The 16,618-nt window shown below is 38.9% G+C and overlaps 1 protein-coding gene across 1 annotated transcript; it reads right to left on the reverse strand.

Moving 5' to 3' along the window:
• Positions 1–11,334: 11,334 nt before the first annotated feature.
• FOXA1 (forkhead box A1) lies at positions 11,335–15,619 on the reverse strand. Its single transcript, XM_066608453.1, has 2 exons — positions 15,217–15,619; positions 11,335–13,485 (listed from the first exon to the last, which is right to left on the reverse strand). The coding sequence occupies exons 1-2, from the start codon at positions 15,286–15,288 to the stop codon at positions 12,277–12,279; spliced, it is 1,281 nt and encodes a 426-aa protein (XP_066464550.1). The 5' UTR covers positions 15,289–15,619; the 3' UTR covers positions 11,335–12,276.
• Positions 15,620–16,618: the final 999 nt, after the last annotated feature.

Genomic DNA, 16,618 nt, shown 5'->3' on the forward strand with positions numbered 1-16,618 from the left:
TGCTACCAGTTTGTTTTGATTTAGCGACCCTATGGTACTTTACGGTGCTCACTTTGAGAAATACGCTCCTCAACCCTACTGGCTTTGGCTATCTCCAAATTCGCTACTTCTACTAATTAAATTTCAAGCTCCTTTTCTACCTTAATCCCATTTGAACAAGTGTGCATTTATGGACCTGCCTCCAGAAAGGAATTATATTCTCTACTAGCTGATATACCCAGCTTCGCCCGAGTTAATTTGGTACTGGTGTTTATCTGGTGTTCACACGGAAAATCTTATGAAGTCGTGGTTACTTTAGAGATACCGGGAAAAACATATGTTCACTATTTTGCATGGTTCTTTGCGTTACCCAGGAAACACCATGGGGAGGTAACCATGCGACATTTCCTTTATATAAAATGACATCAGAAAGTGGGAGAATTAGATGCCATACGTAAAATTTGGACACTAATTCTTTTGCACTTAGAATTGAATAATCAAGTTGGGATCCATTAACTTTTCCTATTTATGACATAATCAATGCCCGTGCCAAATTTCAAGTTTCTATGACATCGGGAAGTGAGAGAATTAGATTTCGTACGTAAAATGTGGACCTAATTCTTTTGCGCTTAGAATTGAACAATCGAGGTGGGACCCATTAACTTTTCCTATTTATGACATATTCAATGCTTATGGCAAATTTCCTGTTTCTATGACACCGGAAAGTGAGAAAATTAGATTCCGTATGTAAAATTTGGATGCTAATTCTTTTGCGCATAGAATTGAATAATTGAGTTGGGACCCATAAGCTTTTCCTATTTATGACATAGTCAATGCTAGTGCCAAATTTCACGTTTCTATGACATTGGGAAGTGAGAGAATTAGATTTGGTACGTACAATTTGGACGCTAATTCTTTTGCGCTTAGAATTGAACAAGTTGGGACCTATTAACTTTTCCTATGTATGGCATATTTAATGCACGTACCAAATTTTAAGTTTCTATGACATTAGGAAGTGAGAGATTTAGATTATGTACGTAAAATTTTGATGCCAATTCTTTTGCGCTAGAATTGAATAATCGAGTTGGGACCCAATTACTTTTCCTATTTTGGAGATAATCTATGCTTGCGCCAAAATTTATGTTTCTTCGACATCGGGAAGTTGAAGAACTTTTGGCGAGTCAGTCAGTCAATCAGTGAGTGAGTCAGTCAGTGAGGGCTTTCGTCTATATTATATACTAGCTGATATACCCGACTTCGCCCAAGTTAATTTGGTACTGGTGTTTATGTGGTGTTCACATGGAAAATCTTATGAAGTCGTGGTTACTTTAGAGATACTGAGGAAAAAGATATGTTCACCATTTTGCATAGTTCTCTGCGTTACCCAGAAAACACCACGTGGAGGTAACCATGCGACACTTCCTTTATCTAAAATGACATCAGGAAGTGAGAGAATTAGATTACATACATAAAATTTGGACACTAATTCTTTTGCGCTTAGAATTGAATAATCGAGTTGGGACCCATTAGCTTTTCCTATTTATGACATAATCAATGCTTGTGCCAAATTTCATGTTTCTATGACATTGGGAAGTGAGAGATTTAGATTATGTACGTAAAATTTGGACGCTAATTCTTTTGCGCATAGAATTGAATAATGGAGTTGGGACCCATTAGCTTTTCCTATTTATGACATAATCAATGCTCGTGCCAAATTTCCCGTTTCTATGACACCGGAAAGTGAGAAAATTATATTCTGCACGTAAAATTTGGACGCTAATTCTTTTGCGCTAGAATTGAATAATGGAGTTGGGACCCATTAGCTTTTCCTATTTATGACAATCAATGCTCGTGCCAAATTTCACGTTTCGTTGACACCGGAAAGTGAAAAAATTACATTCCGCACGTAAAATTTCGATGCCAATTCTTTTGCGCTAGAATTGAATAATCGAGTTGGGACCTATGAACTTTTCCTATTTATGACAATCATTGCTAGTGCCAAATTTCACGTTTCTATGACACCAGAAAGTGAAAAAATTACATTCCGCACGTAAAATTTGGACGCTAATTCTTTTGCGCTAGAATTGAATAATAGAGTTGGGACCCATTAGCTTTTCCTATTTATGACAATCAATGCTCGTGCCAAATTTCACGTTTCTATGACACCGGAAAGTGAGAAAATTACATTCCGCACGTAAAATTTGGACGCTAATTCTTTTGCGCTAGAATTGAATAATGGAGTTGGGACCTATTAGCTTTTCCTATTTATGACATAATCAATGCTCCTGCCAAATTTCACATTTCTATGACACCGGAAAGTGAGAAAATTAGATTCCGTACGTAAAATTTGGACGCTAATTCTTTTGCGCATAGAATTGAATAATCATGTTGGGACCTATTCACTTTTCCTATTTATGACATATTCAATGCGCGTGCCAAATTTGAAGTTTTTATGACATGACATTGGGAACTGAGAGATTTAGATTATGTACGTTAAATTTCGACGCCAATTCTTTTGCGCTAGAATTGAATCATCGAGTTGGGACCGAATTACTTTTCCTATTTTGGATATAATCTATGCTTGCACCAAAATTCATGTTTCTACGACATCGGGAAGTTGGAGAACTTTTGGCCAGTCAGTCAGTCAGTGAGTCAGTGAGGGCTTTCGTCTTTAGGGCGCCTACCCACTGGCGATTTTTTTTTCCTTTGCGTTTTTTCTGAAGAGCAATTAGTATAGAATGTGTTCTTGTCCACTCGCGGTTTTTTTTTTTTGGTCCGTTGCAATTTTTCACATAGGAACTGTCAGTTGCATATGTGTCCTTATTTTTCTCTTAATGCACCCATGAATGTCAATGGAAATTAACGGAAAACGCGCGGATAACGCGGCGTTTTTCACGCACGAAAATCGGCAACGCCAGTGGGTAGGCGCCCTTATATATATAGATATAGCATTAAGAAAAAAAAAACGGCTACTGTCCCTCCCTATAGGCATTCTTATATGAACAAATAGGAAAGATGGCTAGGGAAAGATTCCTCCCAAGTTCTCTCGTATAAAGACAATGAATATAAAAACTTTCATGGCTTGGTGTAATACGCTTTCTTTTCTTCATAACCTAACTTTCCAGATTCTTGATGGAGGTGCCCATCTCAGTGGGGTACTCTTGAACACCTCTTCTGTGGCTGTTGTCTCATTTAGCCTTTTTCTACACAGACAAAAAAATAAAAAAAGGCTTTAGGCCGGCTGCACACGGCGAAGCCCGTCACGGCGCCCCCCAGAGACCCCATACTTACCAGCGGATCCGGCGTTCTGGGTCCCGCATGACGCTTACCTGCCCACCGCTGCCGCGTCATATGACACGCCGGCCACGTCACATGACACGCCCACCGCGTTATATGACGGGGAAGCGTTTTCACGCTATCTTCCGCTGTGCTACAGCTGGAGATCGCGTGAACGGACGGCTTCCATTGACTGCAATGGAAGCCGTCTACGCGTACACCCGCGGCAAATAGAGCATGCCGCAGGTGAGGACGGGAGATTTCACAGTGCGGAATTCCGCACCGTGTGCCCTGAGCTATTAGGTTCAATAGAACCTAATAGCTGCGGGCAACGCAGCGGATTTTTGCCGCGAATTACGCAGCGGAAATCCGTTCGTGGGAAGGAGGCCTTACTGTAAGAGCAGTAAATTCTCTGCCTGAGGACATGCTGATGGTGAACTCACTAAAAGAGTACAAGAGGGGCCTGGATGCCTCTGAGTGTAACAATATTACATATTATAGTCACTGATTACTTCCGGTGGGTTGGTGATAAGGGGATTATTCCGATGGAGTCAGGAAGGAATTTTTTGGGAAACCTAATTGGGGTTTTTCGCCATCCTCTGTATCAACATCAGGGCAATAGGCTGAACTGGATGGACACATAATATGTTACTTTTTGGCCATTAGTGCATTCGCTCCTGAGACAGGTCTATTCTACAGATCTTCCCTTGTACCCACTGATCTATTCTACAGATCTTCCCTTGTACCCACTGATCTATTCTACAGATCTTCCCTTGTACCCACTGATCTATTCTACAGATCTTCCCTTGTACCCACTGATCTATTCTACAGATCTTCCCTTGTACCCACTGACCTACATACTAAGCGTCCCTACAAAGGCTTTGTCTAAATGTAGTGCCAGGCTGCCCCTTCACATCCTAACTGTATATATTTTATAGCACTATTCTCGAAGCCTATAGTACCGCCCTCTTTCTTTGTCTTTAATCAGAGTATGAAGATCCATCACTCAATGGAATAGCTTACCTCCCCGATCCATAACAGGATACAAAAATTCTACAGCACCTGGTTTTTGTGGAATGCATATACAATGAATACCAAACTAGAAGTCCTAAGTTTTGATTTGTTGTTTTTTTTGTTTTTTTTTTCCTCCTACTATCTCACTTGTCTTCTCTTTAAAGCAGCCCTCCAGACCTGGACAGACAAAGATGGCTCAACCATTTCTCAGACTACCTAATATACACTGTGCATCAGTATGCATTCGTAATCTAAGACACTATGTGCTGATCTAACTGGCTACTGCTGCTTACATAGACAGCACTGGTCAAACAAAGCAGGTGTAGAGTCTTAGTCTAATGAGGAATACGAATACACAGTGTGCATCAAGTAGTTGGAGAAGCGGTTTGGCCATGTGAATATATGTTAAGGGCTTGCAAGGGTGCAGATTGGTAGTCCACACTGCCAGAAGTATAGGGGTTTACCTTGGGGTGCACTATATGGTCCTGATTATATTTTTCAACTTATACATATAGGTTTTGCGTTATATAGCATTATCAATATCTTGGTGAGGAGTATAGGTTTAGATCAGCATTACCTTTCATAGATGGAATATAAATGTCACTTTTCCACAACATTGCACTGCTTAGCACCAAATCTCTCAGCACGTTCTGAATCTACTAACCGTAAAGAAAATTATAATGTAATACTGAGACATTAGGGTTGACAAAGTCATAACATCCATCTATCCGTCGTATGCCAATGTGTTAAAAAAAAACAAAAACAAACATACTGCATAAGTGTTTCTGGATAATTCTGTATATAAATCGCATAGCAGGCAGCACTATTCCATACAACAGAGAAAAATGTATACTTACCCATACCAGACCAACAGAGGCCAAAAATGGAACTAACTGGGTGAATGACAGCCTATGCATGTTTGACGTACACAGTAGGAGTTTTCCCAGTGCGTACAGGAAGTGAACCTTGCAGATGCAATGGGAATTTACCATTATTTTCTAAAGATACAGATTTTTTTATGGCATACTAGAGTAAATTCTGGAAGAAAAAAATTAATAAAAAAAATAAAAAGTACACTACAAGACATTTGGAAAGATTACACAAATAACTAAAAACATCATAAAACTGCCCAAACCGCTTTATATATAGACTTTTCAGTAATTTGCTACAGACTTAAAGTAAAAAATGGCCATGGCAATGCTGTATGTGAATCTAGACTGAGGGCTTATTCAGACGACCGTATATTTGTTGGGTTTTCACGCCCAGCCACTATACAGTGTCCCTCTCTGCAAGGGGAGGAGGCTGGAAGAGCAGGAAGCAGTGCACTTAGCTCCCGCCCCCTCTCCGCCCTTCGCCATTGTTTGCAATGGGAGGGGGGGAGCCAAGTCTTAGAACTTAGCTCCACCCCATCCCTCCCATTACAAATAGTGGCGAGGATAAATCCAAGGTATAGAAAAGGTATCCAAAATAGCGCTTCACGGGATGAAGGAAAAAATATATCTCTTTTTTTCACCAAATAGGTGAGGTTTCACGCAATAAACCTCACCTATTTGGTGAAAAAAAGAGATATATATTTTTTCCTTCATCCCGTGAAGCGCTATTTTGGATACCCTTTCTATACCTTGGATTTATACCTACACTGGGTTCCCTATCATAAGGGACCCCAGATATCCGAGCAGCTCTCCAGCCAGGATTGGGAAGAAGGTTAAAACTACTCTATATGCTATCCAGGATTTGGAGGTACTAGTGAGTTATCCCAAGCATTGGGATCCTCACTTAGTGCCGGGTAAGTCCCTAATTTTATATTATTTATTTGCTAACAATCCATTTAACACTGAAGGAGCGCTATTTCTGATCCCAGTACAACTGTTAAATAGTGGCGAGGGGCGGAGATGGGGTGGGAGCTCAGTGCATTGCTCCTGGCTCTTCCAGCCTCCTCCCCCTGCAGAGAGGGACACCATGTATTGGCTGGGCGTGAAAACCCGGCTGATATACGGTCGTCTGAAGCCGCCCTTAGAGTGGCTTCACACAAAAAAAAACCCAAACAAACATGCATTAGGGCAGGCAACATATTTGCGGCGTAAACACTGTAATTTTGAGTGCATTTTTTGCACATTTTACTGTACTTTTTGCACTGACAGGGACCATTCCCATGGGCACGGGACACACTTGTGCCGTGATTTAAAAGACTATGTAGCTTAATTAGTTCCAGATGCGTTCTGTTTCCCACGGAACTGCACCATGTAATGCGCAATTATGCGGGTTTTGGGCGTTTTGTGCACTCCTTTTAGACCTCTATGGGGTCTTGAAAGCGTGCTGCGTTTTACTTTTCACGCGTACAAAAACAAAAGTGAGAATGAACCCATTGTAGCCAGTGAGGCTTTACATATGGAGGTTTTTTTCCTTGACCACATGGAACCAGGACCATCATAAAAAAACACACAAAAACACGCGCAAACTCATGGCATGCCCTAGTACTCTTCATTGCAAGAACAAGAAATAGAACAGCTTGAGGTCTGTCAATGTGCTGTGTCCTTGTATATTAGATACTGCGCGGACTGGTGTCTCGGGCACAACTTGCCGTTACACTAGAGTGCCACTAGTCTAAGGCCGCTTTCATAAGACTACGAAAATCATGCAAATCTTGCACAAATATGAACCCCATTCTGTCGAGTGGGGTCATATACATGAGCAATTTTTTTTTAATCGCATTGCATCGCATCTTGATTGCTACTTCTCCTTCTTGACACAAAAACGCCTGGCCTCCGCAGGAAAATTGCACATTCCCGAATGGATATCAGGCAGTTTCAAGGCCAGATATCGCGCTCGCCCGTGTGAAAGTAGCCTAAAGGTACTTTCACACAACAGTTTCTGCACCAGTATTTGGAAAAAACAGCAGAACATAAAGAGAGATAAAGCTAAGAAATAAGTATAAGTGGAAAGATTCATGCCATTCCAGGTTTCTCATTTACAACTTATGTAAAAATACTGAATACTGCCGTGTGAAAGCCAATGAAGCGCAAAATAAACCAGCTCACCATACTAAACTGAATTATCCATCCAAGCAACCCCCGTCTAGCTCACAAGTGTTTTGGTACCATGAAGCCCAGTAGAAAATCAAACGGATGCGTGGTGATCTAGCACCGAGATGGTAAAATGCACGCGGAAAGATTTACTAAGCCAAATGCGCCATAAAACAGGCTTGTACCAAAGTGAAAGGTTTTATACACTTTTTTGCACCTCATTAGCCAGTTTAGAAAAAAGACCTAGAACAGAGCACGCAGCTAAGTAGAGTTGTAAAATGCACCAGATTTATTAATCCTTTCCCATCTGGTGTTATTGTATGGAGCAGACCCGGTAGCAGAGTCCACACCATACGTAGCAAGCATTGGCTGTCTTTGATTAAATGGCCTGACGGAAGGAGCTCTGTTAGCTGAACAGCTCACCACCTGCAATGAAAAAACAGGCTGCTATTTGGTTACCTTAGCAGTCCAGGGCTTTGTGAATACAATGCCTGCAAAAGTATGAAATACTGCAATACTGAAGAATTGCAGTATAGTGTATAAGCATTCAAATGTTTGCCATTTCAAATAGACTGTGGGGACTAGAAGAAAAAAAAATGATGAAGAGTCGAGTGTTTTTCATTATTAGTATTTAAAAAAATAAAGATGATGGGGGTCAAAAGATGGCAGGAAAGCAATTTTTAAGGGAGATTAAAAGGCATATATTTAAAACCGTGCAAAAAGAGAGAAGAAAAAAAAAAAAAAAAAAAAAAAAAAAAACACACAACCTCTAAATTTGATATTCCTATAATTGTACTAACTTACAGAATAAAGATACATTTTTTCCCCCTTCAGTTCACCCAACTGGAGGAGAGTTTAAGTCAGTGGTTTCATCTTTCCTTTGATTACAGTAGTAGTCACTGTCCCCTGAGCACTGCTCTTTTTATTTGCATGATTTTTTGAAAGAGTGGAGAAGAAAAAAAATAAAAAACCGCCTCACATCACTTTTGGGACTAGGTAAGAGGATTGTAGAGCGTTTCTGTTTGTTTTCAATGGGAAGCCTTGCATTTCACTCGCGTGCACCTCCCACGCCATCATGTATGTGTATGACTCCATTCAAAAGAATGGGGTTGTATTCGTGTGAGATTTGTGTCTCGCAATACACAAATCGCGGGTGATTTTCTCGTCCATGTGAAATTGGCCAATGGGAAGAGCTTACAGGTGTTTTTCTGGGATTGAAAAAGATGGTACCTCCTTAAAGAAACAGCACCATGTCTGTCAATGGGTTCTGCTGGTATGCCATCTTATCAACATTTAAGTGAATGGAGCTGACCTGCAATACCAGACATAGCCCAGGTACAGATGTGGCACTGTTTCTGCAAAGAGGAGGCCATTTTTTCTAAATATAAGGCTATATGAATAAATCTCCCTATATCTTTATTCAGAAAAGAGGAACTAAAACCAGGTAACTACTAACATGTTTCAGTCACAACTGCCTTGAATCATTGCATGGAATGGGTCCACATAGTTGTTGCCATATGCAGCCAAAAACTGCGCCAACATGCAGTCAGTACTATTTTCAGATTGTTAATGGCTGCATATTTCCCTGAAAACTCTGTGGTCATTAAAGGGGTAGTCCAGGGTTAGAAAAAACATGGCTGCTTTCTTCCAAACACAGCACCACCCTTGTCTATAAGGTGGTATTGCAGCTCTGCTCAAGACAACCCATGGATAAGGGTAGCACTGTGTTCAGAAGAAAGCATTTGTCCTAACTCTGGACAACCAAAGTGGAGCCACCACTACCCTTCTTCACTGCCACAACATCATACTACTAATTATGCAATGATTAAAGCTAGAACTAAACAGGCACTTTGCAGCACTACTGATTAATAAATTTCCTCCTAGGGCTGTATGCAAACTGGTGTTTCATATGCCAATGTGCTGGTGAAAGTTGCACCAAATTTATTCAGCATAGCACACCACTTAATACATTTGGCACATAATTGATTGTCCACTGTTTAGAAAACTAAATGTACACCAGAAATGCGCCATGGGAGACCCCATCCACTTTGGAAAAAAAAGGGCTTAAAAAATAAATAAATAAATAAAAAAAATGGCATGCATAACAATTTGTGACTTTATCAAGCAAGTGGCTTGATAAATTCTCCCAATGTATTCCCTTAAACTTCAGTACTCTGGACGCTTTCACATATGCCACATAGCATCATCCTTGTGTTTTGCGGCAAATGACTGCATGCAAACCCTAGTATTTTTACAGCCATGATCTTTGAATGCAGTAGTTGGCCACACGACTGCTGCAGGTGAAACAAGTGCTTTCATATTCAACTGTAGGAACCTTGCAGCCAAAACCTAAGAAAAAAAAAGTCGTAGCACAAAGCACGCAATTTTGCATTTTGGTAATATGCCCTGCTGCACAAAGACGCATAAAAAAAAAGGACAAACTGTTTTTAGTTCATTTATGAATAAAAATATGGATTTCACCATTTCAGTGCTGGATCATCTAGCACGCTTTAGAATATCAGATCCAAGTATGTACTAAATATCCGTATAGCTATACCTTAGCTATAGCTACCTTTCTATTTAGGTTTGACTCAACATCTAGTAGTACAGAGTGGCTAGGTGAAAGAATATATCTGGGTTGCTGCATTGCGGAGAGGTTACACACGGGGAATTTTAGCTCCTAGCCGTAGATTGGCTGTACAGTACACCTAGGCCACATCACCCCTCACCTGGCTCACCCTCAGAGCAGTGATACAACAGTCCCCAGTGCCATTCTGTATTACAACAAAAACACTAGAAACTTTTACAGAAGTCTAACACTAAATAGAAACATTGATATATTCACACTATAGAAAGGTGTCTATATTATTACCCCCACCCCAATCTGTTATCCAGTGTATTCCCCTTCCTCAGCAACTGTATTCTTCGGCTGTATTGTCATTGACTAATGCACTAATGTGAAAGAACACCACCCGACACTGGGGGCTCAATGATCAGATTTCCACCTTCTCGCCTACACTTCCCTTGTTGTCCTTGTGCAACTGCAGTGAATGAAACCTCCGCACTGCTGTGTCCTAACGCAGAATGCCTTGTGTGTATTCTAATGAATAGTGTTCCTTTTGGTTTAGTCGAGAGGAGTTTGTCAGTTCATGGAATTTATCTGGTGTACATAGGACTACATCAGAATTTACTGCATTATCCTAAATTCAGTAATTAAAAAATTAAATCTCAAACATTCTTGCATTTCTTGGGAGTAACATTACAATGAGAAGGAAAGTTAGTTGCAACGATTCACATATTGAACTCATGAGAAGAAACTTTTTTTTGGTTCTTCCTCTTCAGAGGTTTTAGGGTTTTGTATAATTTTCTATTTTCTAGTTAAACACAATTAAATTAGCTTTTTATTCTGGACGCTAAAAAGGTTGAGGACAGGCTGGCTAGGATGTGAGACTAGAGATCATAGCATGACTTTGCTATGGAGGGAAGTGAACAACTAAATTTTTAGGTTTTTTTATTGCAAATAAAACTTGGGCTAGTAGAAATTAATGAAAGAATTTGGAATGTGAATGTAAACTGGCATAATAAAACAATTAAAGCTTAATGAAAAATACTTTTTTGGCAATCTCCAAGCAAGATAATAATTATAATACATTAAAATAAATAAAAAAGGAAATTCAGGAGATTGAAAAAAGGAAAAAAAAAAAAAAAAAAAAAGAAGAGGGGAAAAAAAACAAAAACAAAAAAAGAACAATCATATACAGTGTAAGATATTAAGAGAAGCTATTTTATATATATTCTATATAAATATATATTATTATTCATATATACATAAATCCCTATTATATGACATAAGATTACAACCCGTTCTAGCACTGATGTTTTATTCACATGCTACTGCTAAACAGAATTCTGCCTAGTTATATATATGTGTGCGTCTATGCATGCATGCATATAGCCGTTTATAGAAATTAAATCCACATTGCAAGAAACCTTTTTCATGGTCAGGAACACAGACTCATACTTCTGTCCGTATTTAATATCTTTTTTTTATTATTTTTGTTTGCCTCTTTCTTTTTAAAAATCAAAATATCTTAATTACAATTACATTTATAAAATTAAAACTTATTTCCAACAATTTGCTTTTATATTGAACCATTATTATTTAAACCATTTCATAAGAAATTCAAAAGCAGGGGAAAAAAAAATACATGCAATAAATTACGAATATCCAGGAAGAACGAATAATCATCTCCATAAAAAAAAAAAAATAACCAGATAAAAACAATAAAGAAAAGACCTGTTGTTGCCTGTCCCTCGGGGCTTTAAAACCTGTATGTATTTTTAGATATGGGAACAGCCAGATAGGGTGCGGGATGACCCCAGAAGAGACTTTAATATTTGCTCATTAAGTGACCTATGTTTCTTTGAATAACACTATAAGAAATAAAATGCAAACAAAATACCATAAAGAGGAAAAAAAATTTATAGCAACGCTAAAACCATCAGTGGGACATCTTACTGCCTAAATATCCAGTTATTCTTCCCAGTAACAAAATGAAATCTTCGCCCGGGTCACACAAATGACAAAGACAAAGCAAAGTAGAGAAATGTAACTTTTTCACAGCACATATGTCCTTCACAATTTTGGAGTAAATATATATAAAAAAATCATTGTGATTTTCTCTTCCAATTATTACTGCCCCAGAAACCCTCATGTGTAAACTTGTCTAGAAACAGATAGACATTTAGCAATATATACAAGATAAACAGTTTCTTTAAATACACCCAGATGCAGCTTAGTTGATCTCTGTGCCCTATATTACATGGGCCGATCTCCAAAAACTGCAATTCTTCTCTTTCAAATAACATTGTGAAGCAATAGGTTAATGAAGTAACAGTCAGTTATACAAATGTGCATGTGTGTATGTGTGTGGTGGTGGTGGGGGGAAGGGGGGGAAGCACTTTCCGTCACAGTCAGAGATGATTAGGATGTATTAAGGACTGGCCTGGTATAGACCCCTTGATAGTATGTAGGCTCCAGTGCTGATGGTTCTATAGTCCCTCTTCCAGACATAGATGGCCCACCAAGGGACATAGCTGGCAGACCCCCACCATAGGAGGAATACTGCTGCAGAGCCTGCTCATAAGCTTTGTAGTCCAGTTTGTGTTGTTGTTCAGAAGACGACATCAGGTTGTTAATGGAGAAGGGGTGATTGAAGGAGTAATGGGGGTCTCCTTTAAGGTGGAGGTGGGATTCGTGAATTAAAGAGTGAGATGTGTGGGAAGGTATAGGTGATGGACCTCCTGCCACCTGTGGCTTCATGTCTCCATTAGAACCACCATGCTCCAGAGACTGTGGACTACTGGATGGGTTAGACATGGAAGAATTACTGTCCATTTGACTGGACTTGCCGTGTACCCGATGTAAGGGAGATGAAGAACCTGACTGGTCCTTCCTCCCATCTTGTGCCCCTTTGCCAGCCTGTTGCTTTTCGCATTTAAACCTCTTCTGCCTGCGGAGATAGCAGCCATTCTCAAACATGTTCCCGGAGTCAGGGTGTAGTGTCCAGTAAGAGCCTTTACCAGGTTTATCTGGTGACCTTGCTACCTTGACAAAGCAATCATTAAAAGATAGAGAGTGTCTGATAGAGTTCTGCCATCTCTGCTGGTTCTGTCTGTAATAAGGGAAGAGGTCCATGATCCACTGGTAGATCTCACTAAGGGTCAGCATTTTGCTGGGGGCCTGTTGAATGGCCATGGTGATTAGTGAGATGTAGGAGTAGGGTGGCTTAGCATGAGGGTAACTTCTCCGAAAAGTTTTATTCTCTCTGGTCCTGTTTATGTTGGAAGGGGCATAAGCCATGGGGCTCATCCCAGAGTTCATGCTGGAATAAGGGCTTAGACTGTTCATGGAGGCTTGTTGGGCCGACATTGCATTCATACTGGTAGGGCTCAGAGCGGTGCCCATTGTTGGCACTCCAGATGCCATGCCATTCATAGCGGCAGAGGATCCAGCACCCATTCCTGACATGCCGCTCGGACTCAAGCCTGGTGCAAGCCCTGAGTTGGCATAGGACATGTTAAAAGATCCGGGTGTTATGTTGTTGCTGGAGCTCATGTTATTCATGGGCATGTAAGTGTTCATAGGTGCCAATCCTTGAGTCATGTTGTTAACCGGGACTGAAGAATAAGCCTGGTGGTATAACAGCAAGACAAGCAGTCAAAAACACAACAATATACATTATAACAAGGCATCAATATATCAATGCATTACACCCAAACCGTCCGATGTTCTATTATCTAGTATCCTTATATAGATCACATACCCATAATATAGTATCTGAAAGTTATAGATCTACAAGATGCCTGGTTTTCGTTAACTCATGTATTCTTATTATACACAGCATTGTCATACTATTAAAAATAACCAAGTTCATTCAGATACTTTCAAGGTCTATGATCAAAAATGAAAATACTGTCATATTACCACTATTAATTCCATGAGATAGATCTATAATTATATTTAAGGGCTAACACTAATTCAAATTAGATTCCATACTTTATTAGTATTAATCTCCCATCTGTAAATAATATGCAAAATTATATACACACACACTCCTTTTTTTATACACACTTTAAAATTAACTGTTGACCTCAATCTGTTCAACTCTGTATGTGTACTACATACAAGTTATAATAGAAATATATATATATATATATATATATATATATATATATATTTGACACATACATTTCATACATATATACATTTATAGAACATGGGGCCTCTAAGAAGAAAATCGCTTTAATTATTTTTGGTTTTCATTACAAATAAATGATGACCCCTCCACCCCAGTTGCTCAGTTTTTGACCTGCTTGTGTGTTACCTCTAGGCATATAAAGTTTCATTGTTAACTAATTCCCAGGTATATAATGTATTCTTCTAACTAGATAAATGTTTATTAGACATTGTTCAGTTCTGCCATTACACTGAATATCCTATTGTATTTCACCTAAACAATACTGTTTGGGGCTTAACATCACTTCTAGGTGACAATGAGTTCTCATTATTGATAGAGGTAATTACCTGGATCTCTTTACAGGTTAATACATGGACATTGTGCTCCATAAAGAAAACATTCATGAAGGTTCTAGACTTTCAGTGATGAGGATGCAACAATGTATCAACTAATTATTAGTATTGTTACTAATTGTAGATACGGACAAGACGCAAGACATAGGCCTGAAGGTTCTCCAAAACAGTTTGGCATTTTAAGACTGTCCTGCAGTATTATCCGTTCTCTCCACGCCGTTCTATTGAACTGTCACGATTATGGCTCTTGTAGTATATCAAATGCACTAAATTAGATTATACCTGAATTATGATCACCATAAGAACGTTGGGTTATACTTTGTGATTAATGGGATTATTGCTGGGCATAAAATTAGAAACTATTGTGTGAACCCTACCCCTGTACAGGAGGGTTGACTGTACCGAACCGTAAGGTAGGAGGAAGATGTCAGCGTTTAGCAAACTCGTACCTACTGTATATCTCAACCTACAGTAATTACTACAAGGAATCTTATGATCCAGCAGACCTTAATCTAATAAAAAACAACCTTCATATTAGATGAGGGTCTACTATATGATTGAAGAACCTGGCTGCAAGTAGCTGAACCAGCAAAGAACTTAAATTTTTGGGCATCTATACACTTCTTAAAAAAAAGATCCCTTAGGGAACGAACTTTGAGATGCAGTTACTGTCTAGAGTAACTGGTTCCACCTACTTATACTAAAGCAGTACAAACTATTGCGATCTGTAGTTGAAGTTTACTGTGAACAAGAAGTCTGAGCAGTAGATCTACCTTTCTTTATAGGTCAGTGGAGAAGTATAGCAGTAAATATAAGGAATTATGCTCTTACCTCTTGAGTGTCTGAGTAGTAGTTGCTCCAGTCTGTAGTTTCATGTCCTTCCATTTTTACAATTCCTAACATCCTGGATCCCAAGTACCTAAGTGAAACATTCAGCCCACTAGTCCAAGAAGTGGAGGGGGAAAATCTGTAAGGTAGATGACCAGAAAAGGTGGGTGATGAGCAGATTGACAGGCTGCTCTGCTCTGTGTCCCCTAAATCAAATGGCAGCAGGAGGGGAACTGCGAAAGTGCAGAGTGAGCTGATGTGGATCTTACATTGAAGAAAGTCCTTCCCTCTTCCTCGTCTCTCCTCCTCCTCTTTCCTCACTCCCTCCTTCCTTACACACGTCTCTCCATGAGCTAGCTGCACCTTAGAACACACAGCATAGAGAGCTACACCTGTTTTGCACCCATGGGAGAGCACACTGAGCAAAGTTCTCTGAAAGAGAGGCTCCAGGTATAGAGAAGTATATTCAGGTGACCCACCCCACTACTAATAGCAAACCAATGGTAAGGAGAGGTAAAGAACACCCTCCTCCTGGTAAATGACTAGTCCTCAAGCTGCGGAGAAGAATACACTTTTAATAGAAATTAAAATCTATAAATTCTGTTATTTAAATTGTTCGAATAATTTTAGAAACAAAGGCTATAATAATGATTGAGTGAATAGTCAAATCACAGTAAAATAATAAAGTTTATTTTCAATCGTTAAATTAAACGGATTCACCCATATGTTTATATGTAGGTTATCTGGATTAATTGATTTGCATCATGCCATTTTATTTTAGATTTATAGCATATTTGCAAGTAACATTTTATAGGTGTATATAATTATATCTTCTCATATCTATGTAATGTTAAGCTATTTTTTATATTTTACAGCAATCAAAGCACACTCTTAATGGAAAGTTAAACTTAAAAAATCTGCATTTGTAGGTTATTTAAAGTTGTTTAAAATAAATAAATAGTAATAATAATAATAAACGAAATAAAATAAAGTTTAATTAATAATTTTCCATTGCTAAATTAAACTGATTTGGCCATATGTTTATACATAGGTTGTCTGTATTATTGTTCTATTTGTATTACGTTTTATGCCATTTTATAGCATATTTGCAAGTAACATTTCTATGCATATATTATTTTTATATTTTACAGGGATTCAAATTTACGGTTTAATGTCCATCAGTGGTTGTAGAACTACAAGTCTCAGAAAGCACTCCTGGAAGTTTAATTCTAAAGACAGCTGTTAATAAAGCACAGAGATTTTCTGGAATATTGTACTATTACAAAGGCAGAACCATAGTGAATGCACACAACTGTCTCATATGTAAACAAATGTAAAAACAGACAAACACAGATATGACCGCAAGCAGAGAGTTAGTCGCCCATTATCTGCACAGGCGCAGGTA

Source organism: Eleutherodactylus coqui, chromosome 6, assembly GCF_035609145.1.
Source record: "Eleutherodactylus coqui strain aEleCoq1 chromosome 6, aEleCoq1.hap1, whole genome shotgun sequence".
Taxonomy (NCBI): Eukaryota; Metazoa; Chordata; class Amphibia; order Anura; family Eleutherodactylidae; genus Eleutherodactylus; species Eleutherodactylus coqui.